At 41.9% G+C, this 26045-nt stretch overlaps 1 protein-coding gene across 2 annotated transcripts in view; it reads right to left on the reverse strand.

Annotated features, from left to right (window-relative positions):
- Ddx56 (putative ATP-dependent RNA helicase DDX56) overlaps nt 1–26045 on the reverse strand; it is a 523416-nt gene that overhangs the window by 365332 nt on the left and 132039 nt on the right. For both annotated transcript variants that reach the window (XM_068376800.1, XM_068376799.1), the window contains exon 3: nt 23476–23629. In XM_068376800.1, the coding sequence (XP_068232901.1) occupies nt 23476–23629 (154 nt within the window). The remainder of the gene's footprint in view (nt 1–23475; nt 23630–26045) is intronic.

Here is a 26045-nt window from a genome sequence, read left to right on the forward strand (position 1 = left end):
GCTCTACAAGGCATGGACATTCTTCAGGAGAGGATGTCAGAAGTGTCCTCGTACACCTAAAAGGGTCTCCTTCAAGAGGACCCTGAAGAAGAGGTGGCCCAACCACCTGGAGAGGAAGAAGATCTCGAGTCGACAGAAGCAGAGGACCCTCTTCTGTCTGTGTCGACATTTCAGCCTGTGCCGTCAACTTCTTCGGCTCCAACCCCTCAACCAGACCCGCTAGGCCAAGCAATTATGGTCTAGATCCAGCAGTTGGTTGATACTCTACGTAAGAAAAACGTAGATATGAGGAAGGAATTCAGGGAAGCAAACCGCGTAGTTGCTTCTCGTGGGTCATACAAGCGACCCAAGGTGTCTGACCTGCCACCATGATCCGAAACCAATCCCTGGAGGTATGCAGAGTTCATGCCCATGATGAATGGGAAACTCTACATCTCGGAGAAGGTAGGGGCCATCCCCCTTGACGACATTCAATTCTGGCCAAACATTTCGGCTTACCCGGAATGTTTCATCCGGCTGAAGAGTGAGCTGACGTCTAAGGAAGAGACGGAACCCAAGGAAGTCGTGGTTTTTGACAACGACAAGGCACAGGCTCTCTTGACGAGTAGCCTGAAGAAGGCAGGCTATACTAACTCTAAAGTTTCTGCGTTGAGCAAGAAGCACCCTACTTTCCTTGCTCCTTCATCCAGAGCTTTCCCCTTTTCGTCGAAAGCTCTCCACAGTGTGCTTAAGGCAGTTGATGCAGGCACACCATGTCCTGCGCTAGAAGTGTAGGCCATTGTCTCTGGCCTTGCCCACGGGTGAGAAGGATTGGAACAAGGTCCACCTAACCTTCTCGGTATCGAAGCTTGACGCGGACATTGCAGGACAGCAGTTCAATGAGAACCTCCTGAAGCTGTCGGACTTTCTCCTGAGAAGAGAACAGGAGACAAAAGAGACTAGCCGCCTTTCTGTCCCTCCAGAACCGCATGGATATGTGTGCAGGTATTGCAAGCACCCCAGACATGTATACAGTCCTAGCCAAGATGCACATGGCTACTCTGGTTAAGGACTTGTACGCTTTTGTGGAGGCTGGAGGGCCTGCAGAGAGTTTGTGTTTGCCAATGCAACGATCAAACACGAGCCCAGGAAGTTGATCACTTCCTGTATCAGGGGCAAGGACCTCTTCCCAAAGGAAGCAGTCCAAGAGGTAGTCGCAAAAGCCGCCACGGAGAATAGGAATCTTCTCCAAAATTGGGGCATCTCTGCAAAGAGAAAATCTTCCGCTGATGCTGGTCCCCAACCTAAGAAGAAACGATGAAGCCAAGACTGCCTTCTCGACCTCTGCAACATCCCCACGGTAACCATGACCATGGTGCCCCAAATGGTTGCTCAGCCGCAAACCACTTTCCAGATGGTGCCTCAACAGCTGGTAGCCCAGTCACCAACCTTTAACCCAGGTTTTGAGAGGCACACCACTACCTTTCGCCCAAAAAGTAGAGGATCTAGACGAGGCTCCTCAAGAAACCCCTCACTAGGTAGAGGAGGACGTGGTCAGGGTGGCAAACCCTCTGGAAGTACGCGTCCTTCAGGTCCAGTGTACACATGAAGTCTTGTGGTCTCACTGCAAGTCTGACCGTGTCTGCTGTCTCTATGCTGAACGGAGTTTGTTTGACAAACCTGTTCAGAGCTGAGAGGTTGATGACTGGTCTCCAGCCTCCAGACGCCTTCTTTACAAGAAAGAGTCGACTGAAGAAGCCTGGGGAACCGTCGACGACCTCCTGGAGAGCATCCTCCTTTAACATGGTCTCGACTTCTGACCGTAGGGCTTGCCCCTTTGGCGATCCCATGGCATAGGAGCTCAACGACACTCGATCCACTGTCAGGGGAGGTAGAGATGTGAACAGGACGCGATATCCCTGACTGATTACGGAAATCGTCCAGGAATCGGCCCCGAGTTGCTGCCACCTGGTCGCGCAACTTTGTAGGCATCCCCCACTGGTGGACATGCAGGGGGACTGCCAATCCTAGCGTTTGCGGCCTCGGCCACTCCCTCTAGGATTTTTTCCCTCCCCTGGAGGACTTTTTGCCTTTCTTGTCTTTGACAGGAAAGGGCTGCTGTTTGGACACCGTCGTCTTTGCTGCCACTGCCGGTTTCGTCGTCTTGGACGGGCGAGGTTGTTGAGGTGCTGGAGGTTTGTAGGGCTTTGATATGAGAGCCTTCTGGAGGAGAGAGTCTTGATTGTATTTCCTCCACCTCTCAGCTGCCTGTTCCACATCTTTAGGCTCAAACAGATTCTTTCCCAAAAGGGAAGAATGTTTGAGCCTGCTGACTTCGACGGCTGGGACCTTCGAATGGAACCTTTCTGCCACTGCATCACGTCATTTTAAGATGGAATTGGCCCACAAGTTCGAGACTTGGTGGGCCAGAAACTCAATGGTGCGGGTGCCCGAAAGGAGGAAGGTCTCCAGGGCTTTCCTGGTGCTCTCCTGAGACAGATCCTCAGATCGCAACAGGATGCTTAGAGACCCCAGCCAGACGTCCAGCCACAAAGTAGCCTGCATGGCACACTTCGCAACCTTCTCCTGACTTGGGATCTCTGTCGCCGAGAAAGTCACTTGCCGGCTAGAGAGTCTCTCTAGAGGGACTCCCTTGGTAAGCTCATCCACAGAGTGGTGCAAGGGAAGAGCTAAGCAAGACTCCTCCATGATCTCGAAGTACCTCCTCTGGTGGATACGAGAAGGAGGGAGGAGCTTGTTGCCAGTAGTGGAATGGCTGGAGGAGGCGAGTTCAGAGAGCTGGCCCTCAACCTTATCCCTGGCACTCTTCACCCCTTGGGACCAGGGCAAAGCCGCACTGGCCTTAGCGGGCTTCTGGGTGCCAAAGACTCAGTCCAGGACCGTGTCCTTGCCCTCACGAGGAGGAATCTCAGGGTCCAGGAACCCGTTGAGATACCTCATCATACGTCCTCTGGGGGCAGCAGGCAGACCATCATCAGTCCTTCGAAGAGGAGTCTCTGTTAGTGAACTCCCCCGAGGGGGAGAATCACCTGCAGGAGAGACCGTTCGACTTAGCTCCTCCCTCGAAGGATGTTTGGAGGGGGGAACTAAGCCTTCAGCGACATCAGCACCCAAGGCAGAGGTTTGACCTAACTCGTCGGAAGCCTCTGCCACAACAACGTCGACGATAGATAGAGGGTCAACCTCTGCTATCGCCGGCGACTGTTTGACAGCAGCCCCCAACCTGATTATGTCAAACAGGGCTTCCTTGGAGGGCAAACCCTGAAGCCCCAAGGAAGCCCAAAGCTGCAATAAACCATCATTAGAAACATTAGCAGAAATAACTTCGGCCGGGGGAGGAGGAGGAGCTGCCTCGCTATGGGAGGCAACGCCCTCTCCCGCACCCCGAGGTTGGCGAACATAAGAACGGCCTACGCTACCACTCGACGGCCTCTCGGAAGAGACCGATCGAGTGGGAGCTTCGGAGCAGGTTTGGGCTACAGAAGAAGAGTCCTTGGGATTTTCTCTCTTCAAGGAAAACCTTGAAAGAGAAATATCCCGTTTAGACTTCTTCTTCCGGCGCCGTGAAAACCTCTCCCACTGGGAGGTAGACCACTCCCTACACTCACCGCACACTTTATTTCTGTCACACCGTTGACCCCTACAAAAAGGACACAAGGTGTGAGGGTCCGTGTCGACCGCCGACATATAAGTACCACTAGGGCGGTCAGGTAAGCCGGGACACTTCCGCATGATAGAGGCCAACTTCCAAACACACTGAAAAGAAAAAGCAAAAAAAAAGATCAAAGGCTGTCAATAAGCGAGGGTGGGAGCAGACACGTCTGATCGTCACCCGAGCCAAAAGCAAAGTGAAGTATTCACAGCTGTGTGAGCGGGGGAGGGGTAGCTTGCGCTAACTAGCGAGGGGGTAGTAATCCCTCGTTAAAATTCTAATAGCTCGTCATTTCAGCTACACCGAAAGTAATATTAAATAGCGTGGTTTGTAAGTCAGTTACGGAACAAATGTATATATGAATTTTGCGTCTCTTTTCGCCCCAAAATTCCAAATAAATAAACGTGTCAGAGCATTTCAATACAACCTTTCATATTGTAAATATATTCTGAATATATACAATATCTGTTCTAAAGCTAACAAACCTTCTAATTGTGTGTTTTTATCAGGTGTATCAGTCCCTGGTTAAGACTGATTTCATATACCTTGATTGTATTACTGACTTTCCTACATGGATTAAAACCTGTCTATCTTGCATGCGACTCACCAAGTAGACCGGGGGAGGTGTCGGTAGTCAATAAATACATTTGTTCCTTTCAGAATACAAACTCTGTTTTACAAAAGTATATGATGAGACCAATATACCTGCTTGTTGGCTAGATTGTTCATACGAATTTACAATCCTCGAGTTTTTTCCTAGAGTCTGCCATGACTCTTCCCTGTTGGGGGCAGGAAGCACCGACATAGTCCATGATCAGTTGAAATGGTGTATGACGGTAACACCATGTGTCTCTACGTCTAAATGACCAAGGAAAATTTATCTAGCGGTTTTTGGCACTAATGGGAAATCATCAGATACATTAATGCTCTGGTAAACTTCCATCAGGACGACATGGCCTGAGCACAAAAAACCGATTTTGAGCGAAGCGAAAAATCTAATTTTGGGTGAGATAGCCATGTCATACTGATAGACCCACCCTCCTTTTATAAAAGGCTGAAAGAATCCATCCCAAAATACTGTATCTATAGCACCTCGCTGACACTACAAGGAATAACAAGATGGCGCCCGGTCGTGACGTCATACAGGTACTCAACAATAGGAGTAGAGCGTGCCTTAATAACGGCTCTCCTCCTATTCTTGCCACTTTCCCTTCTCGAAGCGAAAACGCTATTCAGGGTGTAGATAGCTATTTGGTGTGTCATGAATACGTCCGCTGATATTATCCGATATCCCTAAAGGCGAAAGCCAGGGATATTCGTGCCAGGAGTTAGAATTCTGGATACCTTAAGTAAAATTCTCTGGGATATATCACTGTAGTCAAATATAACCTAGGAAGCTACTTTAAAGGAACTTCCATCAGGACGAAATGGCTATCTCACCAAAAGATTGATTTTTCGCTTCGCTCAAAATCCGTTATATATGCATATATATACATATATACATACATAAAATATATATATATATATATATATATATATATATATATATATATATATATATATATATATACACACACACACAGTACGGTTCCAAATTATGCGTGTTCGAATTATACGATTCCCCTTTTATGCGATCGCTATTTTTCAAAAATAAATTTTCTGTATCTGTGAAGCTGATCAAAGTCTGCTAGTCTAGCACTACAAAATGTATCAAATCTATTGTCTTTTTAAGTATATTGGTAGCCCTAAATACGGTGATTTATAATAAATGTTACAAAACAATAATAACATTACATCTTATTAATATATCATAATAGATAGCCTACTTACGCGTAAAATTCCACATCAACAATGAAATCAACTGTTAACTGTGCGAGTCCAGCTGACAAAATGTAAACAGAATTGAGGTTACGTTCTTGGCAATCTTGATCTTTCTCCAACCTTTCGATAATTTTAATGGTAGTGTTAATGATGGTATATTAAAGCATTATTTTTATTTAATACAATATATATAAAAGCTTTATTTTTCCCTTCGGGCGTTCAAGGTTTTCTCGAGTAGACTGAGTTAGTTTATCGGCAGTGAATAGCCTAAACTTCGGTAATGAGTCGGGAATATTTTGTCATATTTTAAACAGTATACATTTGATGTGCAAAGATTGGTTTTGTAGAGTACACAGTATAATTATAAATCTCTCTCTCTCTCTCTCTCTCTCTCTCTCTCTCTCGAGAGAGAGAGAGAGAGAGAGAGAGAGAGAGAGATATATTTGATGCCACAAATCCTCAAATTCTCTCTCTCTCTCTCTCTCTCTCTCTCTCTCTCTCTCTCTCTCTCTCTCTCTCTCTCTCTCTCTCTAAGAAATAAAACCTTAGTTTACATATGGCAACCTGAGTTTAAGAATGAAATTAACATGACTATTGTTAGTTGTGGCGATCAATTCCTCGCTTAAGGAGGTACACGAAACAAAAACACGGCATTCGATTAAAACAGCTGATATACTCTCTCTCTCTCTCTCTCTCTCTCTCATCCTCTCCTCTCTCTCCTCTCTCTCCTCTCTCTCTCTCTCTCTCTCTCTCTCTCTCTCTCTCGTTATACAATACTTACATATAGATGAAGAAACCAAAATCGGTTTTCTTAAAGTGTCAATTAAATACGAAACGAAAAAATTATACCGTGTATACATCTATTTTAATCATAGCTTAAAATACGGTATACCGATTTCGTCAGCAAACCACAAATTTTATAGGAAACATAATTTCATTTTAGAAAATTGCTACTCTTTAAATAGTTAATTGCGCTTTAAGAAAACGTGTGCATTTGTTTTTGAATTTTCGGGGTGTGTTTTAAAATCGAGTATTGCCGACTTCTTTTTGTTTTACTTCTGGCTGTGATCAGATCAACTGATGTCTAGCTGCCGCTCTCAATATTATGCGCGTACGAATACAATAACAAAGTATTGTTTATACCATCTATACAGTTAGTTAATATTACATAAGCACCAATGTGTTTTAATGTATCATATTTTTTGTTTAGTACTTTTAAATCAATCTCTCTCTCTCTCTCTCCTCTCATCTCTCTCTCTCTCTCTCTCTCTCATTTTTTACCTCTATCTTTTTAACAAATGAAATCTTTGTGGCTTCACAAAGTATTAATTATATTAAAAATCAATCATGATTCAATTTTACCTCACTTTCTCCAAACTCGCACTTCTCTGTCACGTCGAACGTTTATGGCGGTAACTTAAATGTTCGATGACTTTAAAACATGGCCTAAGTACTTTCTTCTTATTCTACTTTTTATTTCTGACGGTTCCATAATTAAGGTGGGTACAAGTTGACTTATAACTTAAGTTAGGAAAAGTATTTTGGATATGAAACGGACAATTATCTTTTGTAACAGTTTAGAATTATCGTAAATTATCATTCTGTCATTAGCAGCACTTTTTTATTGTTGATTACACACAAAAAAATGAAAAAAAAAAGTTTTCCTGCTTTGCTACGTATGTAGGAATTTATATAGATACGGTAAATAATATTTGTAATAACATATTTACTAAAAGCTTTTAATATCATTATTTATCACTTTGATCAATAAACTAGTTCTTAGTGAACTTTGCGTCTTATTCGCCCACGTCATTTTATTAGAAATGTACTTAGCATTACACTTAAAGCTATGGATAATTTTTAACTTGAATGGTCATTAAGATTGTTCCTTACTACAAGCAAACATTCTTGGTTTATTCATTCCTCAGGAAGGAAAGATTGTGTAACCTAAAGGGATGGTGGTGGATATGCAATATTGTTCCTAACCAGATACAAACCTTTGTCCAATCCACTGATAAGAATAGACATTCCGGGGGACATGTTGGTATTTCATATTGACATGGGTGGTTCTTATACAAACTTTGCTTTATAACATATAGGGTGAGATCACTATACGGGCATGTCTGTTAGTCATCCATAGGTAATATGTACTCCTCGAGACTTTTTCCAGAGTCTAGTATGACTCTTCCCTGTAGGGGGCAGGAAGCACTAACATGGTTCATGATTAGATGAAATGATGTATGACGGTAACATCATAGGTCTCTAGGTCTATGCTGACCAGGAAATACTTTCTTGAGGGTATGGCACGATTTGAGAATCCACAGATACAGTAATGCTCTGGTAAACTTCCATCAGGACGACATAGCCTGAGCCCCAAAAAACGGATTTTGAGCGAAGCGAAAAATCTATGATTAGATGAAATGATGTATGACGGGTAACATCATAGGTCTCTAGGTCTATGCTGACCAGGAAATACTTTCTTGAGGGTATGGCACGATTTGAGAATCCACAGATACAGTAATGCTCTGGTAAACTTCCATCAGGACGACATGGCCTGAGTCCAAAAAAAAAACGATTTTGAGCGAAGCGACAAATCTATTTTTGGGTGAGATAGCCATATCTTCCTGATGGACCTGCCCTTCCTTTTAATGAAAAAGGGCTAAAGGACCCCTCCCTATAATACACCATCTGTAGCACCTCGTGTATCACTACAAGGAATAGAGATGGCGCCGTCGGCGGCATTATGTACACTCGAAACGGGATAGGATAGGTACCTTATTAACGGCTCTCCTTTCATTCTCGCTTTTGTTTTCTTGCCACTTTGACCCCTCGAAGTGTTAACTCTGTTCGGGGTGAAGATAGCTATGTGGCGTGTCAAGAATACGTCCTCTGATATTATGCGATATCCCATTTAGATTTATTTAGGGATATTCGCTCCAGGAGTTAGAATTCTGGATACCTTAAGGTAAAATTCTCTGGGAATATCACTGTAGTCAAATATACCCAAGGAAGCTACCCTAAAAGATATTCCATCAGGACGACATGGCCTGAGGACCCCCCCAAAAAAAATTTATATACATATATATATATATATATATATGTATATATATATATATATATATATATATATATATATATATATATATATATATATATATACACACACAGGTATTGCTCGATTTACGACCTATGCGACATACGACTATTCGACTTTACGACCATTTTTTTCAGGGTGATGACGTCACAAGTTTATCGGAAATAGGACGAATATTTTCTTGAAAATAATCTATTTTCTTGTATACATATAAACTGATTTATCTTAGTAAATTATTATTTTCTTTTATTGTTAATATTCAGTATTTATTTTCAGTTAAAAATACATTAAGAAAAGTTTTAATATCTGTCGAGTTCATATTATGTCTGGTGATGTCACATCACCGGCGGAAAGCAGCGTCCGGGCAATACAGTAATTTCTTTCAATAGGCTAACGATTAATATTAGTATTCCCATTATCGAAATATTAAATAACGATACAAAGTATTTTGTGAGTCTGCATCGGTTGTCACGAGTACTATGTAGCGTAAATTTGACTGTACGCTACTTTTTTAATCTCTGATAATGGATCGATGTTTATCTAAAGAAAATATACTATTAGGGCAAATATTTTCTTGAAAATAACATATCTCCTTTTACATTATGAAAATTAAATACTTTTGTTTGTTAAGTTAGTATTTTCTTTTCATTTCTTGCGCGAAACAAAGAAAATGAATTTACATATTTTGCAAGTCATTCTTCGTACAGATTACTGTACGTCACGTGACTTGTGACGTCATGTATCTGGCGGAAGCGCGCTGACAAACCGAATTATTTCCTTTCATTGTTACCGAGTAATCTTATTACAGCATTCCCATCATCGAAACACCCAGTAACGATATCAAGTGTTTTAGTGGTCTGTATCATTAGTCATAAGATTAGTACAACTTACCGTAAATTTAAGAAAAAAAGTCTTATGACGTCATATTTCTGGCGGAAGGCGAGAGGCAAATCAAGTGATTTCCTTCCGATGCATTACTATTTCCATAATCGAAACATCGAATATTGATATATAGAATTTTTTAATAATTTTCAAAATAAAATATGAAGATACAACTGAATTAAAAACAAAATACAGAGAGAGAGAGAGAGAGAGAGAGAGAGAGAGAGAGAGAGAGAGAGAGAGAGAGAGTATTCCTTTTATAACTAATAATAAGGTCTATAAACGAACTGTATGGAAAATGTGATACCCTATAACATATTGGCGCTGATGTAATATGCATTATGAAGAAATTTCGAATGTCAAGAAAATTATATAAATCAGTGTTATTCGCACTATATATATGTGCTCATAATAGTAATACGGCAGCGTGACCTTGAGATCAGCTGATGCCAACCGAAAGTAAATTAAAAGTATTTGTTGATTATTGATATGCTCAAGAAATTGAAAAATAAAATATAAACGTTCTTTAATAAACCAAAATTAAACACAGTCATGTCTAATGAAATATAAAGGCTGAATATAGACTACAATACTGTATGAAGCTTTAAAAATGAACTACCCGTATGCGATTGCGAGCGCACACGCACACACACACAGAAAGAGCTACAACGATTTCGCATTATACCTAATGATTACACGAACTGTATGGAAACTGATTTCCTGTAACATATTGGCGTTGATGTAATATTCATCATGAAGATATTTCTAACAAATTAAGAAATTATAAAAAAATATGCCATACGTATGTACGCCATATTTTGATACAGTAGGTAGCGGCACTTTCAGATCAGCTGAACATAACCAAAGGTAAAGAAAATTTTCAGTATTCGATTGTAAAATGCTTCCAAAATTGATGAATAGAATACAATAATGCATTTATAGAGCATATGATATCCTATGAAACAAGAAAATGGAATAATGATAGACAGTAAGAAAATATTGACAAAATATGATCCAGATGATTGCCGAATCATAACGTATCAAAATAAATCTACGGAAACTTCACTTTTCTAGTTCGACATACGGCCAACTCGACTTACGACTCATCTCTCGGTCCCTATTTCGGTTGTAAGTCGAGCAATACCTGCATGTATACATAAATATATATATATATATATATATATATATATATATATATATATATATATATATATATACAGTATATGTATATATATATACAGTATATGTATATATATATATATATACAGTAGGGTCCCGAATTAAGCGTGTTCGAATTACACGATTCCCCTTTTCCGCGATCGCTATTTTTCAAAAATAAACTTTCGGTATCTGCGAGGCTGTTCAAAGTTCGCGAGTCAAGCACTACAAAATGTATCAAATCTATTGTCTTTTTAAGTATATTGGTAGCCCTAAATACGGTGATTTATAATAAATGTTACAAAACAATATCAACATTACATTTCATTAACATAATTTCATAATGAATAGCCTATTTAAGGATAAAATTCCACATCAACAATGAAATCAACTGTTAACTGTGCGAGTCCAGCTGACAAAATGTAAACAGAAATGTGGTTACGTTCTCGGCAATCTTTATCTTTCTCCAACCTTACGATAATTGTAATGGTAGTGTTAATGATGGTATATTAAAGCATTATTTTTGTTTAGTACAGTATATTTAAAAGCCTTATTTTTCCCTCTGGGCGTTCAAGGTTTTCACGAGTAGACTGGGTTCGTTTATCGGCAGTGAATAGCCTAAACTTCGGTAACGAGTCGTCAATATTTTGTCATATTTTAAACAGTATACATTTGATTTGCAAACATTGGTTTTGTAGAGTAGACGGTAAAATAAAATCTAGAGAGAGAGAGAGAGAGAGAGAGAGAGAGAGAGAGAGAGAGAGAGAGAGAGAGATTTTATTTTACCGTCTACTCTACAAAACCAATGTTTGCAAATCAAATGTATACTGTTTAAAATATGACAAAATATTGACGACTCGTTACCGAAGTTTAGGCTATTCACTGCCGATAAACGATAACAAACCCTTTAATGCAAACTAACTGTATCCTTTGATATTCCTCTATATTTATCACGAATTCCTTCTATACCTCCTCAGACACTCTTATTTCAAATATCTAAATTATTCTTATCACAACTAACACCATCTAGTCATTTTCATTCCATTATATCTATTATTCCTCTGGATCTTATTCCCTTTCCTTATTCTGTTTATTCGATGGGATTCGTTTTTCCCTTTACCGTCTTTCAGAATCTATTTTTAGCCACTGGCAACCAAATCCCCCCTTCCCCCGTCTCCTACCGTCTCCCCTGCAAGTCCACCCAGCCTATCTCATCACTCCCCCCACCTTCATCCTCCCCTGTTCTAGGTCTGTAACCTTCTGCGTCATAATATCTCTCTCTCTCTCTCTCTCTCTCTCTCTCTCTCTCTCTCTCTCTCTCTCTCTCTCTCTCTCTCTCGTTATACAATACAGTACTTACAAATAGATGAAGAAACCAAAATCGGTTTTCTTGAAGTGTCAATTAAATACAAAACGAAAAAATTATACCGTGTATAGATCCATTTCAATCATAGCTTAAAATACGGTAACCGATTTCGTCCGCAAACCACTATTTTTTAGGAAACACCATTCTATTCCAGAAAATTTTTACTCTTTAAATGTCAATTGCGCTATAATAAAACATGTACTTATGTTGTTAAATTTCGGGTGTGTTTTAAAAATCGAGTATTGCTAACTTATTTTTGTTTTACTTTTGGCTGTGATCACATCAGCTGATGTCTAGCTTCCGCGCGAATACAATAACAAAGAATTTTTTGGGCTCAAGCCATGGCGTCCTGATGGAAGGTTCCTGTTTGGTAGCTTCCTTGGGTATAAGACTACTAAGATATTCCCAGAGAATTTAACCACAGGTTATCACAGAATTCTAACTTCTGGAGCGAGTATCTCAAAGGTTTCCCTTTAAGACATCGTAATACAACAGGGGACACGCATGTCTGGTCGTGCCACATAGCTATCTCCACCCCGAACAGGGTTAACGCTTCGGTGTGTAAGGGCTGAGAATAGCTGGGAGCCGTTCCACAGCTAATCTCACTCGTGGCTACTACTGATACTCGAGACGTAAACAAACGGACGCCATTGCTCTAATGACGTCACGAGCGTCTTTATCCTTTTGTTAGTAGCTGCCCTACTGAGACGGATTTTCCCTTGTGTGAACTTTATCGTTTTGCATCTTCGCTATGTCGTTACCTTCAGCCTCGCCTTCTTCTGGAAAGTTGAGTACAAGGTTCCAGTATTGTTTAATTAAGCTCTGGCCGTAAAGTAAATATTATTTCGCGAAATAATTGATGTTTTATGGCGGAGCTGTGCCTCTACCGGACCCGCCATTTTATGGCGTCGTTGTTGTTTTGCATGTCTTATTTAGTTAGCCACAACAACGCTTCCGGCATTATATACTAATCGAATACATTAGTTTATTTAGTCTTCATAGCTAGGAACTTTTATATCGTGTTAGACGCTTTTTATCGGTCATCGATTGACCTCATACCAGTCGGCTACTATAGCCCCCAGGCCAGGAGCCTACATACAAGTGTTCATGCATGATTTATCAGTGATCCTAGACTAAGTTATGAAGATAGTGGCATTATTATTTTACAATACTTTTGACTAGTGATGCAAATGTTTTCGCCTTCAGGGACCATATAGGGGATAGGCTAGTCAGTGATTCTTTCTAGCCTAACCTAACCTTAGGACCCCTATATGCTTCCTTCATCCCCTGCCTTGGCTCTCCCTCTATTTAGCCTTGATCCCTTTTCTGAGTAAAGGGATTTATTGTCTAATAGAGTATTATATCGCCTCTCAGTCCTCCCTAAAGGAATGAACCCCCTTTAGGATTGCGTCTGAGAGTGAGGTTAGGCTAGCCTACCTCTATGGCTAGGATAGTCTACGACTTTCCTGCGATAGCGATATGTCTTCTTCCTTGCCTAGTTCAGGACTTTTAGCCCTGATCTAGGCCAGGTTAGGAAGGTTTCTCTGTTCCATGCTGAAACTGTACTCTTGCACCGTTTTTAGCTGATCGGCCTAATCTTAGGTTAGGGAGTGTCCTCCCTTCCCTTTGTGGCCGCTCTGGTACAGAAACCCTTCCTGGGAAGACCCCTTTCTTCTCCCTCCCCACCTATCTCTTGTATAGCCTAGCCTATGCTTAGGTTAGTTTATACTCATCTGTCCCCTGTCCTACAATTCCTCCTTAGGGTGGAAGAGTAGGGCTACCCGAGCTTCCCTGTGCTGTCCGCTCTGGTACATATACCTTCATAGTGTCCTATAAGGTTAGTTACTAGTGTAGCTCTGCATAGGGGAGTCTCCCCCCCCCCCTCTTGGGTGTTCCCTAGCCCTCCCTTGGGCTACCTGCTCCCGGTCCCTAGTGACCCCTGCTTGGATGCTAGAGCCTGTCTCTATCATGGGTACACCCCCTCAGGGAGGGGGAGGGATGTCTGGAACCCTGACGGTACTTCCTACATCCCTTCCCCCCTCCCCCTGTCTCTCTCTCTATCCGGGTGCCGGTCTCTTGCCGCCTCTACTGCCGGCAATACCTGCCTCCCTCTTGGTGACTTCCCTACCCTTGCCCCCAGCCCCCCGTGTACCGAGGGACTGCCGGCTGCCGCCGGCTACTACCGGCGGCTCTCCTACTCCTATCTATTCGTCCGCTTGCCGGTCGATCTCCGGAGTGCCGGCATATACTGCCGGCAACCCGATACTACCTGTACCATCCTTACCCGTCACCAATCCGGCATCCTCCGGCTGCCGGAGCCGCCGCTCCCTGCCGGCGTGCCGCCGTTGTGCCGGCGGCCGCCATCCTGGTATCTAACTGACTTTGAAAATTGTCTGTTCTAATGCCAGAATCTATGCTGGAGCGAGCTCCGGCGTGCCGGCGGCTGCCGGATGCCCCGGAGGCGTCAAGAATACTTGCACCCCCTCTCTTTAGCTATCATAAGACTAGATAGCCCTACCTTGCAAATAGATAAGCTGCTTTGCTTCTAAGATCAGTACCTAGTACTGCTCTATTAGTGATCATGCTGTCTCTTTGCATTCTTCTATTTCCAGCATGCTATGTGCATCTTAGCGCGGCTGGTTGCCAGAAGCAATTACCCTTAATGAGGCCTTCTGGCTCTTATCTGGGAACCGAATGAATTCGATCCCAACCTTGTCCTTGGCTTTCCATGGAGTTCCATTATAATGGGAATCCTAGGAAACTATATCCAATGATCTAGGTCATTTGGATTATCCCAGGACCAGCCTATGGTAACCAGCCGGGCGAGATGCATGGAGCGTGTCTCCTTTACTGTTTCATTCTCTATGCATCACACCTTCCTTAAGTTAAAATTAATGATTAATGTTAACTTAATTTAAGAGCCACTCCTATGGCTCCCCCATACTCATTTTCTCTTTCTTCCACAGGAGGAGCAGATGAAGTGCGATTTCGCATACTGTGCCGTGAAACGCTCCCAGTTTTATGGACATACGGCGTGCAGGACTCACGCCCCTTGCTCAGACAAGAAAGGGGATTGGAAGTTCTGGAATCCACTGGAATGTACGGTCTGCCAGGCCTATCTAGTTGAGGCCTTCCATAACCCTCCCTCAGCGGAGGTTAGAGACATTGCTCGTGAGAAACTGCGCAAGTGGGTGCGTGGTTTTCAGAGGAATGCTACTGGACCGTACCTGGCCACCGAAGAACTGAGGTCCCTGCTGTTCCCTAAGGCCTCCCCTGATTCAGTGGTTCCAAAGGAAGCAATCCCCACTGTCCAAATTTCAGTGGAACCTGATGTGGTCATGGCTCAGTCCATGCACGAGTGCCGTTTGGATTCTGAGGATGATGAACGGATCTCCGACGTCTCGGAAGATACGGAGAAGACGCTTATGGCTCAAGGAGCCGAAGAGGACGAAGACAAGGTGGAATACACCGAGTCGGAGATTGGAGCTACTCCCTCGTCCATCCCTCCGCCTACTCCTACACCGACGGAATTGTCCCTTCCGTCTACCTCCTCGACCCCGGATCCTTCCTCTTCCACCCAAGAACTGATCCGACTGATTAGAGCTGTCATGGACGACAGACTGAAGGAGAACCAGGAGTCCATCAGGTCGATGATTGGATCCAGAGACACGAAGAAGATCTCGGTCAAGGATCTCCCAGCTTGCTCTCATGCCAACACGTGGAGGTATGCAGAGCATATGGTTATTGCAACCGGCAGGATCTTTGTTAGCGACAAGATCGGCACGGTCCCGTTGGAAGACGTGGAGTTCTTCCCAAGCTTCGAGGCCTACCCGGACTGTTACGTCCGGCTTCGTGCTGAACCTGCCTCGAAGGAGGAGACCGAACCTAAAGAAGAGATAGTGTTCGATCTCGCAAAGGCCCAAGCTATGCTAGCCAACGCATTTAAGAGCAGGGGCTTTACCTGCTCTAAGCTTCCTGCCTTGAGCAAGAAGCATCCTACCTATGTCGCACCTGACACTGCGATTCTTCCATTTCTGGAAAAGGCCTTAGCTGCATGCCTTAAAGCGGCGGAAGAAGGGAAACCCTGCCCTGCACTGGAGGAGTGCAGACCCTTCTCCATCGTGACACCCCCTGACACTAGGCAATGGAAAGATGTCCAACATACTTTCGTCGTGGGTAGGCTCGATCCTGACGTCGCCGGACGTCAGTTTAATGAAGACCTCCCCAAGCTCAACGACCACCTCCTTCGCCGGGAACAAGACACGAAGGAGAGGCTTGCAGCTTCGCTTTCTCATCAAGTCCAACTTGAAGTAATGGCCTGTGACACAGCGGTACCCGATCACTACATGGTACTGGCCAAATCCCACTTACTCACGGTAATGAAGGACTTGTACCATTTCATAAAGGCTCGTAGAGCCTGTCGTGAATTCGTGTTTGTCGGTGCCACCGTGAAACACGAACCCCGGAGGCTGATTTCCTCCAACATCTGGGGAAAGCACCTGTTTCCTTCTGACCTTGTCAAGGAAATAACTGACAGAGCCGCCACGGAGAATAGGAACCTTCTCCACAAGTGGGGCATGTCCAGAAAAAGGAAAACCTCTCAGGACGATGGACCTCAGCCTAAGAGGAAACCTCAGAAGCCGAAACCCCAGCAACGTCAACAACGACGTCAGTTTCCGGGACCCGCTACCTCCCAAGTGGTTGCCCAACCACAACAGACCTTTCAGTTGGTCCCCCAACCGGTGTTGTCACAGTCACCGGTCTTCACCCCTGCCTTTGAGCAGTCATCCACTACCTTTCATGCCAGAGGTAGAGGCTCGTCCAGGGGTGCAAGCAGAGACGCCTCTCGTCGTCCCTCCAGAGGTAGAGGAGGAAAGGGAGCTAGCGGCCGAGGCAACAAGTCCTCGGGACACCAGAAGCAATGAAGTGCTTCCGGTGGGAGGAAGACTCCGCCAATTCCAGGATCGTTGGACCTTCGATCCTTGGGCACACAGCATCATCAAGAACGGTCTAGGCTGGAGTTGGGTGCAACCACCCCCAATCTTCCAGCGGTTCTTTCAACCATCAACCCCCATTCTGGAAGAATATGTTCTAGACCTCTTGAACAAGAAGGTGATAAGGAAGGTAAAGTCCACCAGGTTCCAAGGGAGACTGTTTTGCGTTCCCAAGAAGGACTCAGACAAACTCAGAGTCATTCTGGACTTATCCCCCCTCAACAAGTTCATAGAGAACAACAAATTCAAGATGCTGACGCTTCAACAAATAAGGACCCTTCTGCCTCAGGGTTCCTACACGGTCTCTATAGACCTGGCGGATGCCTATTGGCACATTCCAATGAACCATCACGCTTCCTCCTACCTAGGATTTCGACTCCAAAGGAAAAGCTACGCCTTCAGGGCCATGCCATTCGGCCTCAATGTGGCCCCTCGGATCTTCACAAAGCTGGCGGATGCCATAGTACAACAGCTCCGCCTAAGAGACGTCCAGGTGATGGCCTACCTCGACGACTGGCTAGTCTGGGCTCCCTCGCCCGAAGAGTGTACAAAGTCTTGCGACGAAGTTACCCAGTACCTAGAACACCTGGGATTCAAGATCAACGAGAAGAAATCTCGCCTCTCTCCGGCTCAGAAGTTTCAGTGGTTGGGAATCCACTGGAATCTTCAGTCACACCGCCTTTCCATCCCCCAGAAGAAAAGGAAGGAAATAGCAGGGTCTGTCAAGCGACTACTGAAATCCAAACGCATTTCAAGACGACAGCAGGAACGAGTTCTAGGCTCTCTACAATTCGCCTCAGTGACAAACCCAGTGCTTCGTGCACAGCTAAAGGATGCCGCGGGAGTCTGGAGACGATCGGCATCCATCGCTCGAAGAGACCTCAAGAGACGGCTTCCAAACAGACTTCGACGCCTCCTAAAGCCGTGGTCGGAAGCAATGGCCCTGAAAAGGTCCATTCCTCTCCAACACCCTCCTCCATCACTCAACATCCACACGGATGCCTCACTGGAGGGCTGGGGAGGTCACTCCCACCTGAAACAAGCTCAAGGGACCTGGTCTCCACTATTCAAGACGTTCCACATAAACATCTTGGAGGCCATGGCGGTCCTTCTTACTCTGAAGAAGTTATCCCCGCCACCCTCGATCCACATCCGTCTAACCCTAGACAACTCGGTGGTAGTTCGTTGTCTCAATCGCCAGGGCTCAAGATCGCCCCAGATAAATCAGGTGCTTCTCCCAATCTTCCGTCTGGCGGAGAAGAAGAAGTGGCACCTGTCTGCAGTTCACCTACAAGGATTCCGCAACGTGACAGCGGATGCTCTATCTCGGACAAACCCGATAGAGTCGGAATGGTCTCTAGACGCAAGATCATTCTCCTTCATCTCCAATCAAGTCCCAGAACTTCAGATAGATCTCTTTGCAACGAGCGACAACAATCAACTTCCTCTGTACGTAGCCCCGTACGAGGACCCCAAAGCAGAAGCGGTGGACGCCATGTCACTGGACTGGAACAGATGGTCGAAGATATACCTGTTCCCTCCCACCAACCTTCTGTTGAAAGTCCTCTCCAAACTGAGAACCTTCAAAGGGACAGCGGCCCTAGTGGCTCCCAAGTGGCCCCGGAGCAACTGGTACCCCCTGGTCCTGGAGCTGCAGCCCAAGCTGATCCCTCTCCCGGGCCCAGTTCTCTCTCAACAAGTACAGAAGTCGACTGTCTTCGCTTCATCATCGAAAATCAAGGACCTTCATCTCATGATTTTCTCTCCCTTGCCGCAAAGAAGAGGTTTGGGATCTCGAAGAAAAGTCTGGACTTCCTAGAGGAATACAAGACCGAATCCACGAGACGGCAATACGAATCATCCTGGAGGAAATGGGTCTCCTTTGTTAAAGCAAAAAATCCTAAAGAAATCACCATTGATTTCTGTATGTCCTTCTTCATTCACCTTCATGGACAAGGATTAGCAGCCAATACGATCTCAACTTGCAAATCGGCTTTGACTAGACCAATTCTATATGCTTTCCAAATTGATCTGTCCAACGACATCTTTAACAAACTGCCGAAAGCATGTGCTCGCCTACGCCCAGCACCCCCTCCGAAACCGATCTCCTGGTCACTAGACAAGGTGCTCCATTTCGCCTCCAACTTGGACAATGATTCATGCCCCCTCAAGGATCTGACTCAGAAAGTTATATTTTTATTTGCTCTCGCCTCGGGAGCTCGAGTCAGCGAAATAGTGGCATTATCAAGAGAAGAGGGACACATCCTGTTTGCTGATTCAGGAGAAGTGACCCTCTCCCCCGATCCGACGTTTCTCGCCAAAAATGAATTACCCACCAAAAGATGGGGCCCTTGGAGAATATGCCCCCTGAAGGAGGATGTCTCTCTATGTCCAGTAGAGAGTCTCAAGGTCTATCTTCGCAGAACTTCAAACTTTGGTGGAGGCCAACTCTTCAAAGGAGAAACATCGGGCAGCGACCTGTCACTGAAACAATTAAGAGCGAAAATCACCTACTTCATTCGCAGAGCGGATCCGAACAGTACACCCGCTGGTCATGATCCTAGAAAAGTGGCATCTTCTCTGAACTTCTTTCAGAGCATGGACTTCGAGAGCCTTAAGAACTTTACGGGCTGGAAGTCCTCGCGAGTTTTCTTTAAACATTATGCGAAACAAGTGCACGAAATCAAACATTTTGTGGTAGCCGCAGGTAGTGTTATGAAACCTGCACCTGACTCTGCGTAGAACAGTGAGTTACTTGGGACTCTAACTCTTCGGGTGCCTATGTTGACCCTCGAGTGATTCATAGTGATGTCTAAAAACACTTAGTGCTTTTATAACTGTTCTTATCCCAGGTGGAATGTCATAGTGTTACACAAGTGCCGCATGCCTTGAGCATGATGTGTTATTTAAAGACTTGCGTTCCTCGAGAACGAGTACCTACTAATCCTGAAATTCCCTTTCAGATTCAAGAGCAAGCCTTTATTTCTATGTACATTATTATTACTGTAAATGAACTTTACCTTTTGCTGTAAAATTATTTATTTTCTGCATTGTGAAATAAAATTTCTATTTTATTACTTGTGCGTCTCTTTCAGCTCCTACTTACTATGAAATACATACTGTCATAGTTTTATTTATTCCTCCTTTCTTATGGTCATGAAGAATTTAAGATGTTTATTCTTAAATTATATTCACCTTGTCTCAGTAAGGTTCCTACTCGAATACTTACTTCTGATAATCAGGAGATGAACCCTACACACAGTGCCCAACCACCACTGACCTACTCAGAATGTTCCTATACAAATATCAAACATTCTGCTTCATCTCTAAGCTCTTAAAAAGCTCTTCTGTCAAGATGAATAGCCCTTCAATACCACTTTGACGTCGGCATAGCCCATGGGAACTTCCTACCAATGGGGGGCAGGATACTTCGTTCCTATGGTTCTTACCTAAGATTACTTTGCTATTTTGTCAATGCCTAGGCACTTAACTCTGGGGGGAAAATCTACCACGATACATTGATTCTCTGGTACTCTTCCATCAGGACGCCATGGCTTGAGCCCAAAAAACGGATTTTGAGCGAAGCGAAAAATCTATTTTTGGGTGAGATAGCCATGGCGTCCTGATGGACCCTCCCTACTACTTCGTCAGTTTGTTCCCACCCTACACAATTGTATCATGGTGATGGGCAGCAACTGGCGCCAGGATAAAGACGCTCGTGACGTCATTAGAGCAATGGCGTCCGTTTGTTTACGTCTCGAGTATCAGTAGTAGCCACGAGTGAGATTAGCTGTGGAACGGCTCCCAGCTATTCTCAGCCCTTACACACCGAAGCGTTAACCCTGTTCGGGGTGGAGATAGCTATGTGGCACGACCAGACATGCGTGTCCCCTGTTGTATTACGATGTCTTAAAGGGAAACCTTTGAGATACTCGCTCCAGAAGTTAGAATTCTGTGATAACCTGTGGTTAAATTCTCTGGGAATATCTTAGTAGTCTTATACCCAAGGAAGCTACCAAACAGGAACCTTCCATCAGGACGCCATGGCTATCTCACCCAAAAATAGATTTTTCGCTTCGCTCAAAATCCGTTGTTTACACCATTTCTTAACTTATTCAAACCATCTATACAGTTAATATTACATAAACACCAATGTGTTATAACCTATCATATTTATTGTTTAGTACTTTAAAACCATCCCTCTCTCTCTCTCTCTCTCTCTCTCTCTCTCTCTCTCTCTCTCTCTCTCACATCGAACGTTATACCGGTAACCTAATTGTTCGGTGACTTTAAAAATAGGCCTAGTACTTTCTTCTTTTACCTTTTTTGCATATGGATCCATAATTGAGGTGGGTACAAGTTAACTTATAACTGAAGTTAGGAAAAGTATTTTGGATATGGAAAGGACAATTATCTTTCGTAACAGTTTAGAATTATCGTAAGTTATCACTCCGTCATTAGCGGCAGTTTGCTATTGTGGATTAAACGCATAAGGAAAAAAAAATTTCCAGCTTTGCTACGAATTTAGGAATTTATATGGATACGGTAAGTAAAATATTTGTAATAACATAATGTTTACTAAATGTTTGTAATATCATTAGTTATGACTTAGATCATGTGTGTTTAATACATTCGTTTGTTTATTATGATCGAAGATGGAGCGTAAACAAATGGAAGGTTTCCGTTTCAGGCGGCATCATAAAGAAAAACATTTCATAAATGGCATTCATTTCATTTATTTGAAAGTTCTAATAAAAAATAATTAGAACATTGGTAATAACAAATTCAACATATAATCTATACTTGGTAAAATTGCTGTCAATTCAAAAACACAGATGTATAAATGCGTCTGTTTCTTCGTTGTGATCAGAGATAAACGTAAACAAAACATTGGTTGTCATTTTCTATTGTGCTTTTTAGCGTGTTTAGGAAACGCATGATATAAAATCGCCTTTATTTTGATAATTCTGGATTTTCAATCATACAACAAGCTAGTCTATAGAGTGATGGTTTTGCTATTCACCAGTTGTATTATACAATAGATATGACAAACATTAAAATTTGTCTGTATTTTGGGTTGTGTTATAACGGGAAATATATGGTGTTTACACCTATCCTGGTTGTAATTTTAACCATTTTTCAAGTTATTAGAACTTTAAAGTATATTTATTTACAAAAACAATTTGATATTATAAAGAAATACAGTATAGTACAAAGAAAGTATTGGAAATGGGTAGTAAACACATTTGAATAGGCAAATTGCTGGTTGCCATGGCCACAATGGAATTATTTCTGTTAGTTGTGTGTTTCGAAATTCGCGATTTTCCATTTACACGAGGTCATTAATCGACCAAATTCTCGCATAATTCGGGACCCTACTGTATGTATATATATATATATATATATACTGTATATATATATATATACTGTATATATATATATATATATATATACTGTATATATATATATATATATATATATATATATATATATATATATATATATATATATATATATATATATATATATATATATATATACAGTATATATATATATATATATATATATATATATATATATATATATATATATATATATAATTTATATATATATCCAAAAATCTTCCATAATTTGAGGCATGGCTGCAAATGTAAAGCCCCTTCAGTTGGTAGGGGCTGAAATATTCATACTTAATTGATCATCCAGAATATTCTATTTGCCCCGTATCAACAGTGAAATTAGTGTCGTTTCTGGCCTCTGTCCCACAAAACAATGCCAGCACTAGCAGGTATATTCTAGGACGTCATTCCTGTCTGCAAATATAATAAAAGGTACAGCATTGTCTGCATGTAGGGCTATCATGTTCCCATTCATTAGCTCCCCTCCTGTAGGAGGAATATGAAATTTGTCTACAATTGAGATGCATTTTTGAGTTATTTCCTGAGACCAAAGTCGTGAAGACCTTCTAATGAGCTCCCAGCATTTGTACTAATAAAAAACTATAATGATAAATCTGGTATCTTTTCCTCTAAACTGACTATTTAGAAATTAGATACCATTGCAATTCAATCCATTACATCCTGATCCGGTGAGGAAACAAAGACAATTTATAGTGTGACTGTCCAAACTTGACTATAGATAGAACTGCAAGGGTCTCAGAATTCAACAAATCACTATGGTAAACATTTAAAATAAGTCAATACTCCCAAAAGAGGAGTTACTAACACATTCCCATATCTTAGCAAATGATGTGAGAAGACACTAATATGAATATCACCAAAGTCTGGACTGCAATATATGAAATAAATAAAGTGATCATGGCTCCTACAATTCTTTAGGATTTTAATCATGCCAAATACATTCTTAATAAGATATATCAGATGAGGAGTACTGCTTCCTAATTTACACTGCCATGCCTTTGCTCTAGGAGGGGTGCACAATTCAAGATGGAAAACATATGGCAAATTTCTTAGAAATTAAATCAAATAATAGGTTACATATAACTTACCAATGAGAAGTGGCCGTTGTGCCTCAAGAGGAACTTGAGGTGAAACATCTGTAAAAGCTAGGTCTCTTTTACAACACACCGTCAAATGACCTATATGTTCCTTTATTTGCTTACATAACTCTTTGCTTGGTGCTAAGATCAAGACTTGTATAGTCTGTAAAAAAAGAAAAAAGAATTCTGTCAAAACAAGATTTTCTTAAGTAGTACAGTACATACTGATGAATCCAATAAAAAACACATGTAAAATATGTAAATAACCATTCATGATGCAGTTAAACTGCCAGGCTTATAACCTTACTGATGCATATATACACCAGGACCCATACAGTTACGGGTCAACCAATTGTCGAATGAAAAAAAGACCCACTACGCGCAAGCACTCATGCGAGCCACCGCGGCCCATCTATCGCTCAGAGATTATATGCCCTTTTATTCCACACTCTCTAAATCTCTTTATCTATCCATTCCTGATACTTATCTTTTTACATTCTCCTTTACGTAAAACTAAGCTTCTGTTAAGCCTTTCATATTCGTTATGTTGGTTATAAGTAAATAATAAACCGATAATTAGGAAACTTTAGTACTGACCAGAGGAATTGAAGATATTCAGCAAGGAGGATAACTTCAAAACCATCCTAATCACCACTTGATTTGTATCTTTCTATAATCTTTGGTTAAGCTCTGATATAAGTACAGGTAGTCGCCGACTTACTACATATGCGACTTATGACTTCGATTTTACGATTTTTTTTCATTATGATGACGTAACAAGTATGTCTGAAATAGTACACTAAAATAGGAAAAAATTTCCTAGGAAATAATCTCTTTTCTTGTATAAAATACTGTAGAACTGTTTTATCTAGGTGTTAGTATTTTCTTTTATTGTTAATATACAGTAAAAAATATATTAAGAAATGTTTTAATACCTGTCAATTTCATATTATATATCTGGCGACGTCATATTACCGGCGGAAAGCGAGTGGGCAATAGTGATTTCTTTCAAAAAGGCTAATGATTAGTATTAGTATTCCCATTATCAAAATATCAAGTAATGATACAAAGCATTTTGTGTGTGTCAATTGTTACAAGTACTACCTATCGTAAATTTAACTCTACACTAGTTTTACTTCATCTCAGATAATAGATCGATATTTATTTAGAAAGAACACGAATAGCACAAATATTTTCTCAGACAAAATATATTTTTGTTTACATTATAAAAACTAAATACTTTTGCTTGATAAGTTAGTATTTTTTTTTTATTTCTTGAAAGAAAAGAAAAAGGGTTTACATACTTTGCAAGTCTTTCTTTATCGATTCACATCACATGTCCTGTGAAGTCATATATATGGCGGAATATGGGTTAGCAAACCGAATTATTTCCTTTCGGAGAATTACTGAGTAACCTTATTACTCCAATTATTGAAAAAAGAGAGAGAGAGAGAGAGAGAGAGAGAGAGAGAGAGAGAGAGAGAGAGAGAGAGAGAGAGAGAGAGAGAGAGAGAGAGTTTTCTGGCATCCTGACATCTAAGGTCATTGACGTCGATATTTATTTTATATAAAAAATAAAAGAATATTCAATTAAAACCATGAAAGTTAAGATGTCATTATAGAAGTTAAATAGTTTTCAGAAGACCTGCTTCTGAAATAAATCTAAAAATGCCGCTCGCATAGTAGGACACATCATGTCCAAGAATCTTGGCAAGGATGAACCTGCCACCCTCACCTTGAGCCTCAAACAGATACAGTATCTATTTCTCAAGTTATTATAATTGGGGCATTCGGTCAACAAATGCCTCATTGTTAAAGGTACCAAACAATCGTCGCAATATGGTTGGTGTTGGCCCTTCAGAAGAAACTCGTGTGACCAATGCGGAGACGACAAAGAGACTCCCACTTTCTGGGCATCATGTTATACCTCCGAGGGGATATGACATTTGTTACTTCTCTCATCTTATTGCCATGTAGACTATCTCAGTGCTCTTGCCAATTATTACAAAACCATTTCATGATGTTACGTGGGAAATCGTTACAGGGAATGGGATACCTCTTCTTGGTAGCAACTTGGATGCAACATTCTTCAGGATTATATCTGCATTCTCATTCCCAGACACACCTACATGTGCTAGAACCCAACAAAATCGAACCATTATACCTCTCCAACCACTAATAAAAAGCCATTGCAAAATCTTTAAAACTAAGGGGTACTAGAATTAAAAACTTCTAAAGCTTGAAGGACGCTCCTTGTATCACTAAAAATGGTAAAATTACCCCCCTCCTCCAACGCTATTTTCTCAATAGCGGTTAGTATACCATACAGTTCGGCAGTAAATATGGAAGCTGTTAAAGGAAGTGCACATCTACAATTAAAACCATTACTATGTACTCCAAATCCAACGCCAGCATCAGATTTGGAGCCATCAGTATATATAAAAGTCAATACCCTATGTTCTTCAAAACGTTCCATAAAAAGAGACCTGGATTATGAGTCAATCATGTTCTTTTTAACTCCAATAAAGTATTTACAAAAAGATATTTCTGGTAATTTCCATGGAAGCTTTGATGATACC

Source organism: Palaemon carinicauda, chromosome 7 (assembly GCF_036898095.1).
Source record: "Palaemon carinicauda isolate YSFRI2023 chromosome 7, ASM3689809v2, whole genome shotgun sequence".
Classification (NCBI taxonomy): domain Eukaryota; kingdom Metazoa; phylum Arthropoda; class Malacostraca; order Decapoda; family Palaemonidae; genus Palaemon; species Palaemon carinicauda.